General features: G+C 51.3%; 1 protein-coding gene across 4 annotated transcripts in view; it reads right to left on the reverse strand.

Annotated features, from left to right (window-relative positions):
• The window catches only part of Klhl29 (kelch like family member 29), a 304,814-nt gene that overhangs the window by 55,024 nt on the left and 223,919 nt on the right, over positions 1 to 25,871 (reverse strand). For all 4 annotated transcript variants that reach the window (XM_075983970.1, XM_075983969.1, XM_075983972.1 and 1 more), the window contains 2 exons: positions 7,838 to 7,979; positions 4,864 to 5,376 (listed from right to left, as the gene is read on the reverse strand). In XM_075983970.1, the coding sequence (XP_075840085.1) occupies positions 4,864 to 5,376; positions 7,838 to 7,979 (655 nt within the window). The remainder of the gene's footprint in view (positions 1 to 4,863; positions 5,377 to 7,837; positions 7,980 to 25,871) is intronic.

The raw sequence follows: 25,871 nt of genomic DNA on the forward strand, positions 1-25,871 counted from the left end.
CCAGGGGATTTATGAGGTTGCAGAGAGAACGGTGTCTCAATGTGCGGAGCAAGGAGGGATGAGCTATGCCTTAGCCCCATGTCTGGGAGAACAGTCTCCCATCCCTCTGCCAGAAAGCAACTCATCTCATCTCGCAGAAAGTGGCTTGACCACAGGGCTGTGGTTTTGTGATCCCTGGATGGTCTAACCCAGCTGCTAAACTCCCTGGACAGGGTGCTTGGCTAGACTTCAGTGGCAGTGAGCAGGCGAGGAGTGAGGGATGGTCACATTTGGCCCTCCCCTGGACTCTAGGAGGGTAGTATAAGCATTCTTGATGTAGGTGGCTCTTCTGTCTATGTGTTACTTTCATTGGTTAATAAAGAAACTGCCTTGGCCTTTTGATAGGGCAGAATTTAGATAGGCAGAGTAGACTGAACAGAATGCTGGAAGAAAGAGTCAGGCAGACGCCACGAGCTCCAGCCCAAGATGAACGTAGGTTAGAATCTTCCCGGTAAGCCACCACCTCGTGGTGCTACACACATTAATAGAAATGGGTTAATCAAGATGTGAGAGTTAGCCAGTGAGAGGCTAGAGCTAATGGGCCAGGCAGTGTTTAAATGAATACAGTTTCTGTGTAATTATTTCTGGTAAAGCTAGCCGGGAGCCGGGCCATAGCCCGCCGCTCCTATTACTACACATTCTTATTTTATGTATTATATATATTTATGTATGTGTATATATATACACATATATATGTATATATATAAACACATACACCTTATATACATTAATGTTTGATTTTATGAGGCAGAGACTCACTCTGTAGCCCAGGCTGAGCTGGATGGAACTCACCGTGTAGCTCAGTTTGGCCTTAAACTCATGGCAATCCTTCTGCCTTAGTTACCCTGAGTGCTGAGATGACCGGCCAGAACCACTACGCTCAGACACCATTTCTAAGAGAAGGCAGAGGAGGCTCAGAGAGGCCAGGAGGCTTGCTCTAGTTACAGAGCTATTCCATACACCTCAGCATATCCTAAGCTACCGTCTTTGCTGCTGATAGAGTTGGAGCAGGTGAACTTCACGTGAGATGCAGTTGCAAGGATGGACAGAGCTCCTTGGGGTAAAGGTCTGTGGTTAGGAAGGGGGGAGAGAAACTGTACCCACAAAAACGGGTGGAACAATTTATGCATCATGTAGCTCCTTGGTCCTGGGCAAAGAAGCCAAACTCTGTAGCTGGCTCATTGTGACTCCTGCATCATACCTGTGACAGTGTCTATACCATAACAGACATGTCCCTCCTCTGGAAGAAGGGAAGCAGGTTCCCTTAGCTCTTTTCTCCTCAGACAGACAGCCTCTGGGCCCAGGGTCTAGGGATTTTAGAGGCTCCCAGCCTTGATCTAAGCCACCAACAATCCCTGATGAAAGACAGCAGAAATCACCATGCCCCCAGCCTGGATCTTGCCTGTGACCTCCCAGAGATCTCTAGGAGCAGGGTCATTAGACCGTGGGTTTCTGCCTAGGCCTGAGTTTGGCTGTACTTCTCCCAGAGGATCAGGCCAGGGGTCTGTGCCCATCTAATGACAAGACAAACACACCAGGCCTTTTATAAAGATTCAGATGGAACTAATTCCGTTTTCCTCCCTTATCACTTTGCACACATGAAATCTATTTTTAATTACCTTTCAATATATAATCTAAAAAAAAAATTCCACAGCTTGCTCCCACCCTCAAATTGTTCTTAGAGAAAGAAAGATTTATCTTGTAAGTTTCTTAAGAAAATCTATATGTGCTCAATGCATTTAAATAACACTCATTAAAGCAAACTGCAGGCATGCTGGCTTCTCCAGTCACAGATGAGAGACAATCGCTTGACCTACAGCAAATCAAAAGGCATTTTGCACACCACCTTTCTTTTGCAATTGGTTAAGTTTGAAATTAAAGTCCCAAAGCCCTTTTTGGGAAGGCGGACTAATAGAGCCTCGACTGAAAATTTCGTTCAGTCGATCGGAAGATAATTACAAGAAACAAAATGTGAAATTTTAAATCAGGGCACTAATGAAGTCTAAAAATACCAGTGGCCCATCCCTCTGGCTGGCGAGACCTGCTCTTCATGGAGGGGCTCTCTCTGCATAATTGCTCCACCCCACGAGAGGCCAGGTTGTCTCACCAAACAATAGTAAGGCAAAAATCATAGGACTGTAATGAGCTAGATCGTGCATGGTGGATCTTATTATAATGCCGGGCAAGGTTTCAAACAGACACTAGGAGGAAAAGAAAATTCTTTTTCTTCTCTCCCCCGACGTTTTTTTTTTTTTTAAAGTGGAGTTCTGATTTGTGTTGATAGCATCATGTTGGGCCTCCTGTTCCCGCCCGGAGCCAGCTGTCTGTCATTTAGGAGTGTGAAATCAATTGAGTTTCAGGGATGCAAAATCCCTAGGGGCAAAATTAAAAGTGACCCAAATCCAAACCCACGTGGTGCTGGCAGGATTGTGACTCTCCCATGGCAAGTTGCAAAGATTCGGTTTCAAAATTTGGGTTCCTTATTTTTTTCCCCCTAAATGTAGCTGTTTGACATTAGATCTGACAGATAAATTATAGCTTGAGCAAAAAAGGCTTTTAAGATTAGAAATGAAAGGAGAATTTACCTAAGAAATAAAAACCCAGGATCGAGCATTGTACATTCGTATGCATCCAGCCCCTTGTCTTCCTTCACAAATACAAGGGGGATCTGCCAGCCGGCAAGGGCCATAAACAGACGTGAATTAACGTAATCTCTGGGCAAACAGCTGGTCTGGCGGATACCAATAGAAAGCAGGGTGCTGGACAGGTCCCCCATGGTCACTGACCAGAGCTGGAAGACCCCAAAGGCTCCCCAGAAGATAGAGTGGGATATACTTTCTGGGTCTTGCTTCCTGCCTCTCACCCAGACTCACTCTACCCTATGGGGGTTGGTATAGCAAATAGCATGGGGCCGCACAGCCCTGTAAGGCTTGGGGCCACAGAGGTCAGGCCACACTCTTTGGCTTTCCTCGTTGTTCCAGGAGCAGCTCTGCATGGCTCAATGACATAGTATTAGGCTCAATAGTGCAGCCCACCAACCTGTGTCACCCCATCTCAGGGTGAGGATGTCCAGGGACAGCCTGCTTCTAGCAATGTTCAGAGAGATGGATTCCGGCTCAGTGTCCGGTCTTAGACTAGGGGACGCTAAGGTCAGCTAAGCTGGTTTCCTCCTTGACAGAACGATTTTTCTCTAGATAGATGTCCGGAACTTGGAAAACCAGCGAGACCTTTCACCGCCCTAGCAGATCTCTCCCTGTGGGTACCCTAAAGCTGCCTAGTGCTTCCAGCTTTGGGAGAGCCTTAGACAGTTGGGACCCCACAGCCTCTTGTGTCAGAGTTGATGGCTCATGAAGTGGGAGTGAATTTGTGTGTGTGTGCCCGCGTGCATGTGTGTGCACGTGCGTGCTTTTGTTCTTTTGGCATGCTCTCTCTCTCTCCTAAAGAAAGGGGTTTCTAAACCAAAACAGTTCAAAGAAGAAATCAATTTAGTCTCTCTCTCTCTATAAAAAAATAAATTTTAAACAAAGCAAGGGTTTACCAGATTTCAGATGTAATTTTCTATAATTTTGTCATTTAAAACTAGCACTGATTTTCCAAACAAAGGCAGTTGGAGCTCACACAGGTTCGGAATGAAACCCCACCGGGAGCTAGGCACCAGCTTTGTGGTTGGGGTTGCTCAGAAAGACTGGAGAATGGCTCAGAAGGACCAGCGACAAATGTCTGGAGAACAGTGGGCAGAGAGTGACTAAGGGCAGCGTTGCAATGCTAAGACGCGGGGACCTCTGAAACGGACGGTCAGGGGTTCTGAGGAAAAGCTATGGCTAGTTGTATACACTATCTAGCACCACCTACTGGCCTCTTTGAAGGAGACATGGGTACTCCAGCAGGCTAGGACAGAGGTCTTCCTGCCTCGCCATTGGAGCTGCCTCGCCATTGGAGGCCTCATAACTTTCCCTCTGCACATTGCAGGACCAGGACCTGAGCTGTCTGGCAATGTCCCTGCATCAGGAAAGCCAAATCTAAGACAGGCACTCTCAAAGCCTCCCCTCCTGGCCCTGGCCCTGCTGTCCACTCAGACACGGGGACTAGAACCTACCTCTAATGTCCTGGGCCCTGATGCTGCGGCTGCGGCTTGGGCTGAGAACCATGTTGGGGTGAGTGGTGTACTTCCTTCTCCAGCTTCTGTTCCCAAGGAACTACATCTGAGCTCTTTGCAAGGAAACTCCCCTGGGGGTGAAGGTTGGGGTCAAGGGTCCCCCTGAAGGTCAGCCCAGTGCTATTCTTCCCGGTGACTCAACAGAGACCTCGTCAGTCCTTCAAAACCAAAACCTTAAGTGGCTCAGGATGGTAGAATGTGCCGGGGCCCGGGTTGCGCTCTTCTTAACAGCTTGGTTGGTGGAGCAGGCTTGTTCTGCCCGGCACAGGCAGATAGTGTTTGGAATGTCTTTGTGGACGGAAAGTGGTACAACCCCCCACGGACTATTCTAGTGACCCTGAAGCAGGGTGGGTAGCTCTTGCTCAGTCTAGCCTTGGTCTGGCCTGGGGTGAGCATGCCTTGGGCTCTGGACTTTCAAGTTCCCTCTTCCTTCTTCTTCCCATTTTTTTTCCCTTCTTGCTCTGTGAATCCTGCTGTTGCTTGTCTCAACTCCACACTGGCTTTCTGCCTGAATTCACCCGCCTAGACAGGGGGTTTCTGTCAAAGCTTCTGGTTAGATGAAGCCAGTGAAAGAGCTACCATAAACACACTTCTGTCCTCACTGTGTTGGAGTGACCAGGCAGGGAGGTACAGACCAGGCACACAGTGGGGTGTGTGACAGGACTTACCTTTAGGGTGCCCTGGGTCGGTGAACTCATACTTCCCCACTCCAATTGTCCGTAGCATTTGTAGCCCATGGGCCGAGTCTGCTGTGGGGGGCCCATTGGTGGCAGGAGCATTATTGGGGAGAGCAGCGGACGGCTGGGCCGGCGGAGGTGGAGGCAGCAGGGGCCCTGCCATGTGACCGTTGCCCACAGCAGTGGGTCCTGGGCGGGCTACCTGCCCCACTCCAGGCAAAGTGGATACCGCCAGGGGCTGAGGGCTGGCATACAGGGCCTGGGCAGGCATGTTCACCACCACATTGCTCAGTGGTTGGGCGGGCGGCTGTGGGAGTGAGTAGTGGCCCGGCATCAGCGGTAGCTGGGGCCCCACATGGGGAGGCAGTGAGGGAGTCACCCCGATGACCGGGGCCTGGACGTTCACAGCCGGGCTGAAGGTGGGAGGCTGGGTCACTCCATAGGAGTGTGCAATCAGGGAAGGCTGGTTCCCGGCGGCCACCGTGGTCACCCATGGCCCCGTGCCTGTAAGGGAGATGGAAAAACTGTTATTCTATCAGTTATATATTCAATCATCAAACATCACCTGTCCCAGGCCTTGGGCTGGGACCTGGAGCAATAACAGTGGCTAAGACATTTGTGTCTGAGCACGCAGAAGTTTAAGAATGTGAAAAAGCCAGGCTTAAGGGCACACACCATTAATCCCAGCACTCTGGAGGGAGGCAGAGGCAAGCGGATCTCCATGAGTAGCAAGTTCCAGGCCAATCAAGGCTACATAGTGAGACTTTGTATCAAAAAAAAAAAAGACAAATCTGTTTGGTAGGAATGAGACACAACAAAGCATAGAGAAAATACTCGCAGACTGTCAAAAAGACCGACATTCCGTTCAGCTCTCCCACCTATGAGCTAAGAGCCTTGGCTAGTTGCTTTGGTTCTCTAAGCCTCTTTCTTTCTGTCTGTTAATCTGGACTGAGAACTGAAGGTGGAACGCATGTTTGCAAAACCAACAGCGTGTCAGGTGTGCGGTGGATGGTACATATGTGTCTTGTATGTGTTGTTTGTTATATGTCTTGTATGTACTCCTTTGCTGGAGAACTGCGGTGGACGGGAGGCAAAGAGAAGGCTAGCAGCGAACTGTGTTTGCAGGGGTTTCAGGTGAGCGCAGTGGATCTTGAAGATGGCAAGGTGTTTTCCAGGCATCTAGAAAGAGGTGGATGGAGCTTAGGAAATCCTGGAAGAGATCTGAGGGGACTCTAGGCCTTGTTGTTGGAACCGGGCCAACCCAGCTCGGCTCCTAATGTGATTTTAGGGGAAGAAGGAAGGCCAGGTACACCTCTGAGGATGTGATACAAGGTGAAAGGCTAGTGATGCCCAGTCAGGCAGAGCAAGGCCTGGGTCTACCTGGAGTTTAACTGATATTGAGGTGACCCAGAATGGCTTGTGAAGCTGGAAGATACAGCGATAGGAAATTTTAGTCTGGTCACCTCTGATGTAATGGGTCTTGGCTTGAGCCTTCACTGTCCAGATTCAACCTTGGTTATCATGATTCCTCTGGGCTTCGAGTGTAGCCTGAGAACGGGAAGACTGAGGCAGGACACTGGGAGCCCTGGAGGCTAGAAGGGCTGGGAATTCCCTCTTAGACGTAAGATGAGTAGGGAGGGCAGGAGCCCAGATTTCACAGCAACATTCAATCCAGCAGGGGGCATTGGGTGAGGAGGAGGAGGAGCCAGAAGGAACCAGTTCTGAGTCCCGATTCTGGGATTTGGGTTCCAGATTAGTGACACAGCTTCCTCATCTTCCGGAGGCCCAGTAATACCCATGTGTAGGATTGCTGCAAGCCCTGATCACACACAGAACAAGGCACACGATAATGTGCGAGAAATATTTATGATTCGTGTCAGGAGGGAGGGAGGCTGCAAGCCAAGAAGCATTGGCAATGTATTCTAGAATAGGCTGCTGAGGGGGGACCATGTCCAAGCTAAACAGAGGAGGTGCTATCGACACGAGCCAGCGTGGCTGGATGTCTCAAGACCAAAGCCTGGCACCCCGAACTCAGTGCTCCCCAGGATTAGCCAGGGAATTTGGGAATATGCATTAAAATGTCAGAGTCTGGCCAACAAGGCCTCACATAGTCCTGAGATGCTAGGCCATGAAGACGATTTTCTTTTTTTGATGAGATGAATGCCTGAAGTCACTTACAGTAAGCCCTGACCATTGTGTTTAATCAATGACTTGGACGGGCTATGAAGGACACGATTCTGGGGGAACTGGGAACAGAGCATAAGAAAAAAACCACCCCCTCTCCAAACAGCACTTGAGATCACAGTGGCCCCATTCAGGAGAGAGTGGAGGGATCTGCTTGTGTCCCCAAACCCAGCTGCCTAATTATGAAGAGATGGCCTTGTGACAAACTTGAGTTCTACCACTGGGACAGGAGGTGCTATCTATGGGCGGAACAGCTATGTTCTGGGGCTGTGATGCCCAAGGTGGAGGCTGAAGAAAGAGTGTCGGTGAGCAGTGATTTGTCTTTAGTCCTGGGTTGTGCCTTTGCCCTTTAGAGGGATCCAGAGTGAGCACTTGTCAGGAAAGTGAAGGGTCTGGAATTCATGAGCTTTAGGGTGGAGTGACGGATGGGTTTGGGGTGTTTATAGCAGAAGACATAGGACTGGGAGGTATCTTCAGGTATCTGTACCAAGGCAGGGTGGGGGGTGGGAGAAGGGACTGCAGGAGCCGTGGGTCAGAGTTGTCAGCAGCAGGACCACAATGCTGTGGGAGTAGGAAACCCCAGTCCCAGGGCCAGAGCAACCTAGTGCTCAAGTAACCTCGGGCAAGGCCAAATCTCCCTGGAAGGCTGACTTTAGAAACTTGGGGGTCTCACACATCCCAAGCCTGATATCTGGGCTTCTGTAGACCCAAGGATCGGGATCTCTGGAGAAGAACAGAGCACCCAGCAAGTAGGTGTCTCTGTCAGCTGATGGACACGCACCTGGATTGTCACTCTCTCTCATCTGTTTGGAGGGCGGCTCATCAGTGTCCCAGGGTGTGGACTGATTGATGGGTGTCTGTCCCCATCGAATGCTGGTCGTGAGTCCCTGGGACTGATTGTCGGCTTTGGAGATGCCGGGAGCCTGTGGAAAGGAGAGGAGAATGGTGAGTATAGACTTTCCCAGGACCTTGCCTGGAACCTGTTATCTCAGCAATACCTTGAGACCTGAGCTTTTTCTAATGGGCTCACGGGCAGAGAGAGAGAGATAGCTAGCCTGTACCCAGTCCCACTAATGCTGGGACTTCTGCCTCCTTCCCAGCAAGGGATCTCCGGACAGAGTATTGACAGGTTTGGCCTCTGATGAGCTCCTGGCCTTTAGGACTCCACGACAAGGCCCTGCCAGGCATCTCAACGGCTGCTGCCTATCTTGGGGCAACTACTGCATTCTGTCCTCTGGTGTGGGGACACCTTAGCCCTCAGACTGTCGATAACCCACCGTACCCCAAATGCTACCCACTTATCCAGGGTAGGGGCTGAGCACCGACTGTATCCACTCAGTCTCAGTCCAGCAGGTGCCCAGGGCTTTCACGTGTGGCTACTGACTAAGGAGGTGGCAAAAGGTTCGCTCTGCAGAACCCCATCGTCAGGTGGCAAAGGAGGACCACTGCGTGTTCTCCACCCTGCTCCGACACCTGCTGTTAAGCCAGGTATCCTGAAGGAAGGGCGGGGGGGGGGAGCTATGGAAACTGAAAGGAGGAACCCACGAGCCCTCAGAGCAGCAAGGGGGCTTGCTTGCTGTGTGAGCTCACCTGATTTATCTTAGAGATGTACAAGGAAAGCTCTCTCCGAATGAAGGCAAACGTCAAAATGACAGTGGCCCCCGAGGCTACAGTCCTGAGAGAATACTGGCTACTAAGAAGTGTGCTTTCCGAAATTTATCATGAGAAGGCGCAATGTTCCCACGGTGACATTGATGAGAAAAGCAGGCCGCAAGGTTACGCCCATGTGACCCTCCCTATGCAAACCCATCCTGCTGTTGAACAACACGTGTGAGAGGGGAATGACCCAAATATCGGCAAGATGTTACCTTTGGATGCGAGGATTATAGAGGACTTCTTGTCCACATTCTTTTCAATTATCAAAATAAATGGTTCAGGGGATCGAACTCAGGGTGTTGTATGTGTTTTCCAAGTGTTCTACCACTGACCCACATCCCCAGATCTTTTTTTTTTTTTGTATTCCAGGCTGCCTTTGAACACGTGACTTCCCTCTCACTTCAAAGCGCTAGGATTGCAGTTGTGTGTTACCACATCTAAATACCAAATTTCTCCAATGGCCATTATTTATAAACAATACAAAAATAAGTCCTAAACATATCTCAGAAGCTGGGATAAGGAAACTGGGGCACAAAGGGGTGAGGATCTCCATGGAGGTAACTTTGAGAAGATAGTCACAGCTCCTAGACACTCAGTTCGCCCTAGGGAAGCGGTGAGCTGGGATGAGGCTGTTCTTCTCCAGGCGCATGCCCAGAAGAAAGCCACAGTAGCTTCTTCGTGTAGAGTCTGACACAGTGATGAACCTGGAGGCAGAGTTCCCTGTGAGGCCCTTGGGCAAGGTGATTCATCTGGGTCCTAGGCCAGGCGCATAGCAGTGGGTGTGAGCAGTAGACCGGGCAGGGCCCCTGGAGGCTTTGCTGTATCACACACTTTGGTACACAGAGCCTGCCGCAGGGCCTGCTGGGAGAGCAGGAGCCAGGCAACCTTGAGACCTGGGGCAGTGCAGAAGTAATTGCACTTGGGGGCACTTTACCTCTGGACTGTCCTTCAGAGAGGCCACTTCCGGGAACAGGGCTTGGAAAGAGGACGAGAAGGAAAAAAAAAAAGAACAAAATGAAAAGAAAGAAGAATTCCTTGAGCAAGTGTTCAGATCAGAGGTCCCACTCCTGCTTGTGGCATGGGTGAGATCGATGGGGGTGGTGAGATACAAAAGCGGGGTCTGAGACATAGCCACAATGGTGATGAGGCACAGGAAACATGGGGGAGGCTTTCCTTGAGTTCTCTGAAGAGGCAACTTTCCATGTGTGCCCCGGATGGGCGCAGAAGCCAGCTAGCCATCTGCAGCCCTTTATTTCCAGGCACCAGGATCACAATGGGGTGAGAGACACAGAAATTGCTCCTGAAACCAGAGGCATCTGAGGGGGAATGAGTCTGTGCTATGTCCTATTCAAGAGCCTTGTTTAGAGGACATGTTTGAATGCTGCTGGGACCCCCTAGCCTCCTTGCCAGCAAGCCTCTTCGCTGACAAGATGGAAACCTTTTCTGCCAGGAGAGGGCGCTGTAGCCCCTCTCTGCTGCCCATGTCCCAGAGGCTTCCCAGATAGGAAACAACAGCTTTCTTTGCTTAAGATTTCAGAGTCCTCTCCCTGCCACAATTTCTGCAATGCTGGGTCTGCAGGACCGCATAGCAACTTAACCAGGGAGGGAAGCCTTCTGGAAACGTGCCCCGAGACTGCCACTTCTGCCAGAAGCTCGGCTTTTTTTCCCCTTTGAGTTTGGGTCATCAGGTTCTATGCTATAAAACTTCGGAAATTCTAATGTTTGCCCCCAAATGAGGGGAGTTCTGCACCTGAAAAATTGCATCTTTTCCCCCAACACATTGCTTAGGCTTACACAATGTGTCGCTCATGTACGTCTTGGTTTGTTCTTTGGTAAATAACGATTGGGCTGGGGTACTGATATGTACTGACCAGGGCAATGTCTGGATGGGGGCCATTCTACCCTTTGTAGACTTTGCTCTCAGCTGGAGCAGACCCCGGTGTACCCCCAAACAGAAGCTGGGCGTTCTGGGTGTGCACAGGCTGATCCACAGCCACAGGGAGATTACCCGTCTGTGGGGCCTTCTGTTTGCCTCTGTGTCTTTCATGATCAGTACAAGCAGTCTCCAAGACCGAAGAAAGCTGCTCCGAAGCACCCCCGCCCCACGACCCCGCTTTGGAATGATAAATCAAACCACTCACAATCTACTCTGCACTAGCAACATCTTAAGCTGCAAGCAGTTTGCGGCCCAGGAATTTTATTTTATTAAAAGCAATCAAGTGAATATTCCTTTCTTGATTCTGTCAACAAACAACTTAGATGCAGGAGTGTGCCCTTTGCTGAGAGGCCCAGGGCTTCCAGGGGAACCATATATGGAGAGACCACAGACAGCTTAGATGCAGGAGTGTGCCCTTTGTGGCAACATCCAGGGCATGCCGGTGAGCCATATATGGACCAGTATAGTATGGAGGCAGGAAGCTTGACCAGGGGGCCTTTCCTCCCGCCAAGAGCTCTAGGTCCCAAATAATCTGCAGATGGCAGATTCTGGAGGTGCCCGGGACCCTGTATGGGCCTGTGATTGCAGCTCTGAACTTCGCTCTTGTAATTTTGAACTCCCACACATCCGTAACTCCTAGGAGCAATCCAGGCTTTTCCCAGCTTGCATGAGGGCTCGCCTTAGGGAAGGAGAACAGGGATGGAGTCTGGGTGGGCTGCCGGTACAAAGTTAACTTCCCAGTGGCAGAAGTGGGCTAAGCAGAGTCTCTCTCACTTCTCACCTCCTCCCACTGCCATTCTCTGGGACACCCAGGAAGCCACCCAAGCGGAGACCTTCTGCCTTTCCCTGGCCCTGGTTTCTGCTCCAATAACATGGCGGTACACATCAGGAGAGGCCCGCCAGCCAGAATAGCCTTCCCCTACTAGCACTGCAGAGTGGCCCTATCTGCCCATCACTGGGCTTGAGCTGGCTTCTCTCAGCTTCCCTTTAATGAGATGCTAATGGGATGCATCATTAACACAGCAGCTTTTTAAACCCCGGCTCTTGTAAATTTTCAAAGGTCACATTTTCACGGTGCCTGACAGCATCCTGCTCCTTTCAGAGACTGAAGAACACTAAAGACCCAGGTCCTTTATGGCTGAAGCTCTGGGAGGCGGAGGCACAGGCTGAAGGCGCCTGCTGGCAGTGGGCCGTCTCCTGGCCCCTCCCCATCCCCCAGCAGCTTCACAGGGCATGAGGGTTACCCTCTTTCAGCTTGGGAGACCAGGTACACAGTGTCACATGATCTACAGTGCTGCTCTCAGAATGCAAAGATCCCTGGCAGAGGGATCAAGGGAGATGCTACCCAGCAGGGGAGGCACAGGCACTTGAACTCTCATGGAGGGCCTTCTGCTTAAGTAGTGCATTCCCAAGTCTACAGTAGCCAGAGCCCCTGTTTTCCGCTGGTCAGTCCAACCAGAGAGAGGACATTTCTCGCCTTTGCACAAAAATACCACAAATATTTGCAGCAACGGAGTGGCCATGGAGGTTTGAATGATGATGGGGACTTGGACTCCCTTGGGGCTGTCTCGGTCCTTGTTGTCCTCATCTCAGCTCTCTGCATGATCACAGTGCTCAGTGCACTGCCCCGAATGTCCTGTTGACCCTGTCCTGGCAGGCAAACTCCATGAAGACAGATGCTCAGAGCTACGCCTGGCCCAGCAGGTGCCATGCCTGGCATAGCTGTCCACAGGATGAAAACAGGGTTTAGGAGACACAGCATGGGCCAGCAGGAGCAATGACATCACTACTGGTTCAAGGAATGAATGAATCTGCAGAACATGCTTTAGGAAGAGTGGGATGTGCAGGCCATGGAGCAGAGCCCTAGACTAGATAGTCTGGTTCTCCTCTCTAAGGACCACCCCAAACGATCCATAGCCATGGATGCTACTGAAGGTTACTCAGAGGCTTGGCTAGCACAATCCACTACCAATGGTCAGAAATTATTGATTCTCCCTGAGTGCCTGGGTATGGTAGACGTGCAAGATGCAGAAGGCTGACTCTTTCTAAGGACGTGGATGTCACCCAGGAACTTCCAATTACTGCATCGTCCACTCTTTCCTCAAGGACATCAAAAGAACGAGGAAATCCTCAAGAGCTTCCGAAAGAAAGGGGCTGGCTGGGCTGGCAGTGGGTCGGGAAAGTTCAGCAGGATTGAAGCACATCAACGGATCGGGGCTAAGATCACCAACCACCAAGGGCCCCTGTATCAGCTGGTACATTTCCAGCTTGACACAGGACCGAGCCTGGCTCATCCTCCCACATGACCCATTTCTACAGTTGAGTGGCTGACGATGCCACCTATGGCTCACAGGCCTGCTTCCAGATGGGAACCTGCAGCCCTAGATGCCTTGCCGCTGAGTGGAGCACACAGCTGGTGTGGTTGTATCCACTGAGTACCACCGAGCATGCCAATGCTAACTCCTGCAGCTATGAGCACCCTTCCCACCAGAGTGCCTACAGCTCCCCGACTCGTGCCTCAGTTTGCTTCTGTTTTTACTAGGTCTGCTGGGGACCCAGGTTCAGCAACGGTCGAGGTCCTTTCCTGGAAAGCTGTACAAACAGCGCCATGGGACTCCTGTTTCAGGGATCTGTGATGATGATTCAGACTCGGAGAGAAACTGCTGGGAGAATCACATGGCACCTCACTACTGCTGTTGTTAACGGCAGCACCATGCCACGGATACGGAAAGCTACGATAGCCAGGTGTGGTGGTTTATGCTGTAATCCTAGTAGGCAGGAGTCTAGAGCAAGAGGGCTGGTGTGCGTGCAAAGCCAGTCTGGATTACACAGTCAACTGCACGTCAGCCACAGGACTTGTCTGTCCTGTAGGCCAGGGACTGGTTCCGTGGATGCTACCTGGTGACTAACATCAACAAAGACATTGCAGAATTGTCCCAGCCAGCCTCCCCTGCATCCCACTTCCCCCACATTTGCTAAGATATTAGAAAACATGGCTAGGCTACTAACGAACAAAAAGAAAGGGAATGCACACTCTACTGTGTCTAGTATAAACTACAAGAGATCAAAAGTCACTCGTGTGTTACTCTTGGCAAACACATCCTGTGTTATCTGCACCCTTAGAGTTTCACAGAGGATTAGGGGGGCAGCGTAAACACAGAAGGGGGCCGTTACCGTGTAAATACTAAAAGGAGGACATGCAGCTTCCCTTGGAGCTGCCCCAGATGGGTGGTGGGAGGAACGAGGCCTTGGATGAGAAGCTGAGAAGCCACAGGGAGGGAAATGCAGGCGGCGAATGTGGCACTTACCACACTCTGAACGTAGTCTGCACCCATGCTTTCTTCACCCTGCGACTCCCTGCAGTACCCTCCCAATTTGGAGAAGACAAGTTTGGTGGGCCCACTCCTGCAGCTCCCGATTACCAAAGGTAGTGACAGAGACTCCACTGACTTGAGCTCCACAGTGGACAGAGCCATGTCTCCTGACCTCCGTGCACACGTGAAACACTCTCCCTCTGAAAACCTTGCCTGGGAGCTTCTCAGTCAGGATACAATCATTTGACCAGTGCAAACAGACTGTGGTTTGGGCGTTCGAGCCACCTCAGGAAGCTAGCACAGGCAGGTGGCCAAGACTGGAGGATTTGGGATCCCATGAATTTGGGAGCAGCAAAGGCTATCACCTCATTTTTCTTTTTACCTGGAGGTTTCACTCCCGTTGCTTTTCTGAGAAGAGCGGGAGATAGTGCCTGCACATGGCACAAGTGGAGAGGGCTCAGGCACCTCTGGCCACTGGCTCTCGGACTACTCTGGGGAATCAGTCATATGACAGCAGCCGTCAGCTCCACCGCTGAGCCTAGATGGCCAGCCAGCCTTTGCAAACAGTACACTTCCCCTTTCCTCCCAGCATCCCTCTCCTTGCAAGACTCTTAGGGCTTTCCTGATGCCCAGGTCAACCTGTGGGGAGCGGTGGAGGCCAGTGTTCGGTAAATGCATTCCTGCTGGGAACCGAGTGGACCTACTTGCCGGGGGTGTTCGTACATAGTGGTGGACGCTGGAGAAAGCAAGTTTTATTCACAGAACGGTGTGCTAATGGTGGAATTCATGTATGGGTGGGAGATCCTTTGGTGTCTGAGTGCTTTTCGATTGAGCCTATGAGTATGTTCCCAGATTGGCAGGCTTTGTCATTCCAGAACTGTCCAGCCACTAGCACTGACGCAATCTCCAACCCGAGGCACATGAGTTGCACCTGGGAGGATTGCTAGACACGGACTGTAGTCCTAGAGGTTCTGATTCCGTAGCTCTGGAGCAGCTGGGGACCCCGGAATGTGTCACTTTAGTAAGCATACAACATTGCTGATTCAGGGAGTTCTCGGCCCCACCCTGGGGAGCAACGACAATCTTTCTACCTATGTCTCCAGGCCTGGGCCCCGAGCCTGGAGTCCTAGGGGCTATAACTGCTTATTGGGTCCTGACTGGGACAGATTCAGAGGCCTTGCTCCCGTGGTTCATGGGAGCCAGCTTTCTGGGGAGGCCGCTGTCAAGGACTCCTGCTTTGGGCCTTGATTTCCAGGAATCAGAGAATCCGTTACACACAAGGCTATAGGAGGAGCTCAGCTCTAGTTTCTGATTGCTATTGAGCCACACACAAGAAAAGCACAGTCAAAGTCTTGGTGCTGGGGCGGGGTCTCCCGTGACACTCCCCTACCCTCTTGAGCCAGGATGCCCTCTCTTGGCCCCAGGCCTGTGTGTCTGGCCTTTCCTTCTGAGCCCTACTAGAATGCACTGCAGAGTCTGATGAAATTTCTAATAATACTAACCAATGATGTGTTAAATTGAGACACTTCTGGCTCGGCCGTCGGAAACCACACGATGGTTTAAAGGACCACTGCTTACCTTTCTCTATCAATTTGCTGCTAAATTACTGCTTTCAGAGAAACTTATAGAAAAGTAATTCTTTATTTAAATTTTAATTTCCATCTTGTCATTTTAAATATATATTCAGATTCCAATCATATTACAGAATATGATGATGTCTCTGGCGGGTAAATGACCCTGCTAGGAGCCTGGGTGGGTATGGAGGATGCGAACAAGTGGGTGGGGAGGCGAGGCTAAGCAAGGAGCGAGAGACCTCGCTTAGCTGGGGTGGCAGACAGAGCTTCAGAGGCCTATGCTGGTCGCAACCCTGCTCGGTGACCCCCTGACTTTGTGTGCAGTCCTGAGGGCCACTTGTACATGCTTTTAGGTGGAACCGTTAGCTCTTTGCCATGCTCGGATCGCTGTGTGAACTGAGCCGAAAGTGAATGCCAGATGAAATGGGGCTGCTGGGCTAGTCACCACCCTAACAGCTCATATTTAACCACCGCCCACAGGCCAGTGGTGGGCATAGCTCATTTCCCTCCAGGAAGAATTCTGTATTCTTCCCACCATCTTATGGACAACAGTCATACGGTCCAGCCAAGTTCAACAACACTCCAGGGTGTGAAACGTCAGGCTTGTAACCAGGTAACCAGGCCTACTCTACCTGTGTTCATCCACTTTGGGTTGCTATAAAACAAAACAAAACAACCATCTGAAGGCCAGCGATATGGCTCGGTGGGCAAGGACATGACTGCCAAGCCCAGTGACCCGAGTTCTATGCGAGGGATGCAGATGGTGGAAGAAGAACTCTGATGGCTGAACGTTGTCCTCTGACTTCCATGGGCGTGCTGGAGATTGCATCCCTGCCCATTGAACAAACAAACAAATAAATAAATGGAATAACATTTTTTGAAAGAAACTACCCGAGATTGGGTACACATTCTAAGGAAAGGGGATGAGTGACATTACTGTTCCGGAGACTCAAGAGCATAGGTGCCTGCAGTCTGGGAAGTTCTGGTGAAGGGGACTCACAGTGGGAAGGCTTACTAAGGCAGGGAACAGTACAGAAACTGTCATCTGTCTGCACGAGAACTTGGGGAGAGGCCACACACACTCGTGATGACAGACCACTCTGGAGGGGACTAATGCTACCATACCATACCACCCACCCACTCCCTCTTGAGGGTTGACCTGGTTATTTTATCCTGGGCCCCAGTGTCTTAGAACCACCATGCTTTCCTAAGACCATCACATGCTCTGGGGCAGTCAGAATATTCCTGGGTCACCTCGTTGGGGTGGACGCCTCATCAGTGGATTTAGTCACGTCGAGTCTGCACCACCCATACCGTCCTACTCTCTTGGGTAACGCGTTCAGCCCTCCCTAAGAAACTGCAGGATGCTGGCCACAGTCAGTCCTTTCTCCACTGTGTCCATCAACTGTGCCTCCTGCTCTGACCCTGGTAAGATACTGGCGTCAGGAGGCCGGCTACATTGGCTTCCACCATCTCTCTTGTAGGCGGGCATCACAAAGCATATTCCTTCTCTCTATATTCCCACTTAGAGCTTCTTCCCTTTGGCTTCTCAACATTAAGCAGAGCAAAAAATATATGGTCCTTTTGTCTTCCATGGGCCTCCTGTCCCTTCTTAGACTACGGTTACCCTGTCCCAGGGCTAGAAACACCTGATATTTGTATCTGCTGGTGCTTAGCTTCCACACCCATCTCTTTGACTTCAACTTGAGTGAACCCACCCTCTCTCCATGACAATCACCCCTCACTGCCCATCCCTATAGCGATGCCATCTTTCCCTCTGATCCCTAATACCAGGTTCCTTGTTCCTTGAAGTCCTCTTCCCATCTCTTTCTGTCTTCCGCACTTTCCTTCCTTTAAATTTCACTCGCGCCCTTCTCTGCGTAGTTGCTCATTTCTTCTGCCCCCAGTTCCTGGCTTTGTGTCGTGCCTAGTGTCTACACCAGCCCCACGCATGCTCCCTCTCTCCCAAGTCCTGTTTGGGTCCCTTCTTCTTTCACAGTTCTTTCCCTAACAGGAAACACTTGTACGGTAGCCCCATCTTCGCCAGAACCCTGCTTTCTGTAGTATTCAGGGAGTATGGCAGCCCCATCTTCCCCAGAACCCTGCTTTCTGTAGTATTCAGGGAGTACGGCAGCCCCATCTTCGCCAGAGCCCTGCTTTCTGTAGTATTCAGGGAGTACGGCAGCCCCATCTTCGCCAGAACCCTGCTTTCTGTAGTATTCAGGGAGTGCGGCAGCCCCATCTTCGCCAGAGCCCTGCTTTCTGTAGTATTCAGGGAGTACGGCAGCCCCATCTTCGCCAGAACCCTGCTTTCTGTAGTATTCAGGGAGTACGGCAGCCCCATCTTCGCCAGAACCCTGCTTTCTGTAGTATTCAGGGAGTACGGCAGCCCCATCTTCGCCAGAACCCTGCTTTCTGTAGTATTCAGGGAGTGCATTTGCTTTTCCTCTTGCAACATCAAAGTCTAAGTCCTAGGAGATGTCTACGCTCAAAGTTCAGCAAAGAAGGCTTGCTTTGCAGACGGAAAGCAGCCGTGGACAGGGCTGGCTTCTGCACTGTGTTCCTGCACATGCCCTGTCCAGATCTCCCTGGGCCCCTTGCTCTAAACTCCCTTCCACGATGGGTCTCACGGACAAAAGAAATGATAAATCTGGCAGAACCTTACAACTCCCCACTTTCAACTTTCCTCTAACAACTTTCAACCGAAAACTTCTTAGCCCTATTTCCAAGTAACTTTTCATCCATTACAAAACCCACAATTTTTTCAAAGAGGCTTTGAAATAAGATCACCTAGGAAAAAAAAAGCCTATCACAAATGAAAGTCTTTGAAAAGAAAGAGGCCCTTTCCTGTGCTTCAGCTCCCCTCTGATACCATTCCCTTTCATTTTACAGGAGGTGCAGGGCAGGCCTGGCCCTCGGCGGACGCCTGTGATGTGGGGAAGCCAGTGGCCCAGACGGACACACAGGCGAGAGCTGGAGCAAGGGGCAGCTGCTGTGGAGCTGGGCCAGGCCTTTCATCCCCCCTCATTCAATCAGCCCTCACAGCGCCCCCAACTGCTGCTCCTTGTAACCTGCCTGTGTCTCTCAGAGGCTTCCTGTCCCACCCCCGCAGGTTCCCATTCACCTGGGCATTGCTTTTCCAGCACACACTGGAGACTTGTCTTCATTCTTGCTCACCAAAGTGGGCGGGTAAGGGGGCGGCCAGAAAAGCCCCTCCTCTGGCCTTTGATGGGACATTCCCAAATGCCAACCCGGCAGGCAGTAGGCGTGGGACCACTTCTTGCCCTAGGGTCAGCTTCTGACGCGCAGACACACACACCTGACAACACCCACTTCTGAAAAGGAGTCTTTGTTGACTTCAGATTTAGCATCGTGGAGAATTTGGTGAATGGAAGTCTTCCGTCCTGGGTGGGTGTGCTAGACCTGTCTCTGGAAAGGCACATGGGCTCCCTGACTGGACCACCTGTTAACTAGGCTTGGCCCTCTCCTGGGCCTCCCAGCCACCCAGGGGAGACAGGAGATCCTTTGGAACAGTTTGGCCATGGGCTGGCCTGGCCAGTTACTCACCAAGGCCTCTCAGTCTCCTTCCCAGGGGACATTTTAGAATTGACCAAGACGTCTGCATTGGTATGGTCCATTTTAGTCACAAAGGACCTCCAAACTGAGTCCCAGCCCCTTCTTGTAGAACCTTCTAACACATCTACCCGACCTTCGGGAAACATTCCCATTTTCTTAGTTGTAACTGCAACAGATCATTATTATAATTATTTTTTAATTTATGAAGGCTGCTGGGCAGAGAGAACCATTCCTAGTTCTCACACACTTTATGAGAATGTCATTGACCGAGATCAGGACTTAAAGCCAGGAGACACAATCTTGACAGACATCTTCAGCGACCTCATTAGAGGCCTAACGAGACAGGACTGCATCAGAGTCACACTGAGGGGCATTCAGGACAGAGAAGCAGACAACACAGTGCAGATAGCCTTGTCAGGCTCTTCCTCAGCAGTCAGCACAGTGGAAGGCATAGAACCAGTCTTATTAGACGGACGTAGAGACTCTCAGAACCCAAACTTACAACCGGCTATAGCATGGGCCTCCAAATTCTGTGGGATTCCCCAGTGTGGACATTCTAGATGCATGCCATGCGGGACTCAGTTTACCTTCCTAGGCACCTGGTGCTCTCTCTTTGGGCTTCTGCCTGCATGTCTCTGTCGTGATAGCAACCCCTGACCAGGCACAGTCTGAAGGCAAGGGGCTCCCTCTGCCCCAGGCTAGCTCAGCTTCCGTTTGGTTCGTAAGGGAGGCTGTGAAAGGGGTTTTCTTTATGTATTTAGGACAATCCTCTTTCAGCATTGGCTCATCCTCTCTTTAGGCTCTGGTTTATCTCACTGGGCACATTGACTCTATCATGCTTAGGGGGACTAGGAGCCGACACTGGGAAAGCCTCAAGAGGTGATGGAAGGGACAAGCAGTACAGAGAAACAGCAATTCTGCCCTGGCATTGATGTAGGGTCTTCTTTTCCTCAGACTGACATTAAGAAGTGGGGTGAGTGAACAGCTATGTGTACCCCTTCTTCCATTCTGCACCCACCCAGCCAGCCACCAATCCACCTATTTATTCATCCACCTCTACATCCATCCATCCACCCACTTATACACTCATCCACCAACCCACCAACGCATCTTTCTATCCACCCACCCATTTCGCTCTTATTAAGACACCTGTGCTAGAGACACAGCCTTGAGCAGTCTCTGGCTTCAGAGAGCACAGTTCACTCATAATCCTAACATCTGTAGGAACCAGACCTGTGAATAGGCTAGTTTCCAAGCTCTCAAGGCCTGCGCAATCTTTGAGGCCACTCTCTGGTTGTCCTGCTGTGTTCCAGACTGTCTTAGTTCAGGATGCAACAACACAAGAGGACATCACACACTTGGTATAGCTGGGCAGCTTTAACAGCAGACATTTCTAGAGGCCGGACTCCCTGAGATCGGGGTGGCACCATGGTCTGTTTGGGGAAGATCCCTCCTCCTGGCTTACAGAGATTGCACTGACGTGAAGGCAGACAGAATTCTGGCATCTTCTTCTCATTATAGGAGATAAAGGCCATTATACTAGGAGGGAGCCACCCTTGCGGCCTCCTCTAAACCATAATCTCTTCCAAAGTTCTGGACTCAAACTATCACGATGAGGGCAAAGGCTTCAACCTGTGGATTTTGGGGGATAGAATTCAGTCCACGACACCCACACAGCAGGCACGCAGTGGGTGTTCAGTAACGAGCCTGTATCAGTCTATCTGTCTGTTGTTTCTCTGGTTCCACTTTGCCCGCCAGACCCTGGGGGTGTGTTTAATGGAGAGAGTTCCTCTCAGACCTGACTAGCATGTCAATCAACATCCCCACCAGCCGGAACTCTAATTTTTAGATCGCTTCCCCTTCAGCCCCCAGCCCCAACGACATAATCTCCATGATCTCGAGTCTTTTCCCGAACACTGTTGAAAGGCTTGTTGTATTTATCTCTGTAGAATCCGCCGTGCCCCTGTGCAATTTTCCATTGTCATGGTTCATTTTAATTTCCTCTAAGGCTGTTGGCCACTCTCGTGTTCAGAAATAGCTTGTTCCACTTAATAAAAGTGCTTAAATATGCAGACACGAGAAGTTTCCTTTGCTTGTGCCTAAACACTGCCCTATGTGAAATGAGTTCCACATCTTGTCTTGTGCTGTTGGACTGAGCACAGGTCCTGTGGCTCCCTGGAAAGAAACTCTGTAGGCAAGGTTCAAGGGCACAAACGGGATCCAAGAATATCTGGTGGGAATTTTCTCAGCCTGGTTCATGGCACCATGGGCTTTCGGAGTCAGCTGCCACCTCTGGCACCCTCACAGTGCCCGGAAGTCCCTACCAGTCATTTCACCAGAGTCCCCTCTTTCCTCTTTGCAATACAGAGGGTTTGACATGTCTCCCCCAAACCCATGTCTTAAAAGCTCATTTCCCCAGCTTGGTGTGAGGACCTAGCGAGAGGTCTTAGGTAGTTACGCAGATGCAGTTTCTTTTGCAGGTTTGCTCCTGGCCGCCACTAGGTGAGTGGGTTTGCTTTACCCCTGCCTCCCACCCCGCCATGATGTACTGTGTAAGTCCAAAGCCACAGGGTGACTGATCATGAAGGAAAACTTGGAAAACTGTGGGCCAAGATAACGTCTTCACAGGTTTATTGCTGTCAGGGAAGGCTTGTAACACTGATCTATAAAATAGTCATGAGTATTTCTTCCCCTAAAGACAAATTTTAGTGAAAAATGGCTGCCCCCCCCCCAACAGGGACAAGGTGGAAGCGGTGGTCATGGGGGGGATGTCGACAAGTGGCAGCAGTCATTGCTAGCAGGGGACCCCAGAATATGCAAGAAGGGAGGCTCTCCAAACACTGCTCTTTCTTCTGAGTTCGTTTTCTCTGGGTTGCTGAGGCCCAAGAATTCCCTTCAGGCTGCGGCTCGTCAGGAAAGTTTGAAGGAATGGAAAATAGATTGGATCTACATTCAGGATCTCTGGAGAGCCAAGCTTTCGGAGGTACCAGGTCACAACCAGGGCACATAGTCTCTGTGGCTAAGCTAGATTACAGGAAAAATATTAGCCATGCATTGGGTTTGGAGACGCAGTGACTAGGAAGAAACACAGGTCACCTTTCTTTTGCTTAAACAATCAGAGTCCGGGTGGCTGAGAGATACAGGCATGAGACTGCGGGTGAGTGGCCCCATCACAGCCCTAGTCCTGCCTTGCTCCATGTTTGGTCCTCCTAGGGCGGGAAAGGCCAGAAATTGTTGGCCTAAGGACTTTGGTCCTCAGTGCTCCAGAGATGCACAGTTGTAGGCAGTCACGATCAGAGCCCAGAACTTGGGGTCACATGGAATACAAATGGCTTTTTACTAGAAGTTGGGGATCACCTCAGCATTATCACCCCTGGAAAGGGGGGTTTGAGTGCTTTAATCCCAGCCTTCTGACTCATTGGCAATGGGCTTTAGTCTCAATGCCAAAACTTTCTATGACTCTTAGAGAGATAACCCATAGACGTACTGATGGCTATCCATACATTAAAAACAGAAATGGAGGCTGGGACTGTGGGCCCAGTCAGCCTGCAGTCGCTGAAGCAGCCAGCCACAGCCCATCCCTAGAATCACACACACACCCAAGGGCCCGGGCACACACACACATACACACGCAGACACCCCTACCTCTAGCCTACTTGGGCTGCCAGGGGCCTGTAGCTCCACAGTGAAGGAGCAGCTGGCAGATGCTCCGTCTGCCCCCAGAAACTTTCCTTCTTCCATGGTTCCAGAACACAGAGTCTCCCGTGGCCACTTTGAGTTTCCCTCCCAGATACTCTTTCCTAAATCAGCTTCCAATCTGACTCATTTCAGTTTTAAAACAAGAAAACATCAACAAACACTATGCAGGGAAACAGATGGTAACAATTACAGGAGGGGAGAAAACAGAGCTCGCTCCCTCTACCGGGGGCATGGAAACATATTGTTCCCCAGACAGCGGTTGTCTTCCAGCCACTCCTGTGTAGATGTGGGCATGGGGCTCTCTTTGGGGCCATCCCCCTATCAAGGGACAGGTCAGCACTGGAGGGGTCACCAGGGCTAACAGAGCACCTTGAAGCCAGTCCATTGGAAGCCGAGACTTGGTGGTTCTCCAAGGAGGGAAGAGAAACCATTCCTGAACATTCTGGGTACCCTTACATGAACCTGGCGCCCTATCATCAGAGGCCTGAGCGCAGGGGGTGCTGGCTTCATGCCCTGCACACTACCTATGGCCGGCCCTTTCCATTTCCTCACGTCACTATGTAATGCACCAGGCCATATGCTCCCAAAAGCAGGGGTTATTCTCTCTACTGGGTGACGGCTAAGACCTGGGCTCTGGCTCAGGCTGCTGGCTCAAGCTCAAGTACCATTTAAGAGTGGGGAGACCTGGGGTGAACTAAGAAAACTGCTGGTGCCGTCCTTGCCTCACCCCTGAGAGACAGCTATTTCAAGTCCCCTCCTCGCGTGACTGTGAATTAATGCGTGCAGAAGACCCACTGCAGCACCCAGAGCATAGTGGGTGCTGCGTGCTGAAGCGCAGACAGCAGTTTACTCCCCCCGCAGATGGCCAGCTCCGCGCCTGGTGCTCAGTAAACAGCCCTAGGAGCTTGCCAAGTGGAAGTCTGAGGAGGCAGCCTCCAGCTGGTCCTGAAGGCAGGGGTGACACACACCCCATCAAAGCTGAGAGGATAAGCCCTGCTGGTGGAGTTGGGGGCTGGAGGGTTGGCTCTGATGGCAGGTGCCCGGAGTCCTCAGTGAGATTTACCGTGCGATTTGCCAAGTGTTCCATCCTTTGCTGTAAAGGTAGGGTGAGGGCTTTGCTCTCCAGGACATCAAACAGGCAGAGAGTCAGCCAAGAAAACAAAGGCAATCCAGAGAAGCCCAGTGCTATGATTGGTCCCTGTCTGGCAGGGGTATGGGTGGGTTTTTTTTTTTTTTTTTGGCAGGAATGAGGGTATAGGCTCAAGAGATGGGGATGACATGCCCTTCAGGCAAGGATGCACAGTGCTTTTAGGCAGGGTGGGGGGGGGTCACAAAAACAGGATATAGTAAGAAGGGGCTTGACCCATTCCTTCATAACATGAGTCTCTGTTTCCTCATTGGCACACTGCGATTTGCAGGCTCTGGATCCCAGGCCTGGTTAAGATTCTGGAAATTGTATCCATCAGTTCCTAGGACCACCCAGGGCTCGCTGCTGGCTGCCGCTGTATACCTTTTGGTGACTTTGGGATCAGACTGTTCTGAACGTTGTTATGTTCCTTGACATAGTCTCACACCCTCACGGAGCAGAAACAGCCCCCACCGTGCCGGTGACCGTGGATGTTCTCTCACAGGTGTCCTGCACATGTTCACCTACCGCGGCTGTCACACATATGTCTCCCCATGTATCTCGGCATGTAACATCTGCTTCTGGCTTTCACGCTAGGTGGGCCTTCTGCCAAACTCCCAGCCTTGGCACAGGCCGTGGCCGCGCCAGAGGCATATCATCCCAGGCTGACGGCGAGTGTCAGACAGAAGCAAGTTGGGGCAGCTCCAGGATGAAGGACTCTTTCCCTTCCTCACCCCATCTAAGGGTACCCCACGCCAGCGTGTGTCACAGCCCCTTTGGAAGTACTCCTAAAGTAGAGAGGGGCACCCTCAGTTCTGTCTGTTGTTTTCAGGGTGTGCATTTCCTGCCTGGGGAGTCTGTCTCCTTCACGCCAGAGTTGAATGTTCCTCTTCCCCACTTCTCTCCACCTCTCCGCTCTTCTCCCCATCCACTCCATCTCTTCCTTTCTTCTTCCCTCCACTTGTCCTTTCCCTCCTTCCTGCTTTTCTCTTTCTTCCCCTGTCTCTTCTCTCTCCTTCTTCCCACTCTTTTTTCTCTCTCTTATCTCCTTCTCTCTCTTTCTGTCTGTCTGTCTGTCTGTCTGTCTCTGTCTCTTCCTCACCTTCCTCCTCTACCAGGTGTTCCAGCTAGCTGCAGTAAGCAGCCCTTCCATCTCTGCTAAAACCATTGCCAAGCTCCCCAGAAGGCAGCGTAGAGGGAGTGCAAAGACCCAGGCTAGCCTGGAGCACAGCTTATCCCTGTGGGGCCTCATCTGAAACAAATAAAGGCAGCTGGGAAGCAGCACAGGGCCTTGGCATGAATGGCATCTCCATGCCAACTGCTCCCCCAAAGTGCCTCCTTCGGGGAGGTCAAGTGGGCAGATTCCTCACCTTTGAGGTGAAAACAGAACACAGATTTGAGGCTTTGCAAGGCCAGTCCCTTCCCGTGCACATGCTCTGAGCCAGGAGGGCCCGGGTTTGGAGCACTCAGCTCCATTAAGGTTGCTCCTGCGCTGGGCTGGGGCGTTTAGCTGCCGACCCGAGTACTGCACTCATCATCTCGCTGGATCCCTGGATGTGGGCCCCTGGAGCCAGAAATCAGGCTTTGTTTGTTCCGGGAGAGGGCACTTAGCAGAACGGCACCAGAGCCCTGGCTATCTGTCTCCGGGGTGTGGCCTCCACCCTTTAAAGGCTCTGTGAGCTCTGCCCCCCCCCCACTGTGGTGGGTCCCTGCTTATGCAGCTGGTCTTATTGCCCTATTAGCTCTGTCACCTCTCTATTCTAGACCTCGAGTATCAAAAGGCCTATTCCTCACCTGTACCACTGGCCCAGTTTGTTCCCAGGTGGGTTCTCCATCTCCTTCGGAGCCCAGGCCTGCTCTTTCTGCTGTGAGATACTCCCCAGAACTACCCCTGCTCCCGATCCCCAGAGCAGGAACTTAGAACCCGGCCTTCC

The sequence above is a fragment of the Microtus pennsylvanicus genome, chromosome 8 (assembly GCF_037038515.1).
Source record: "Microtus pennsylvanicus isolate mMicPen1 chromosome 8, mMicPen1.hap1, whole genome shotgun sequence".
NCBI lineage: Eukaryota > Metazoa > Chordata > Mammalia > Rodentia > Cricetidae > Microtus > Microtus pennsylvanicus.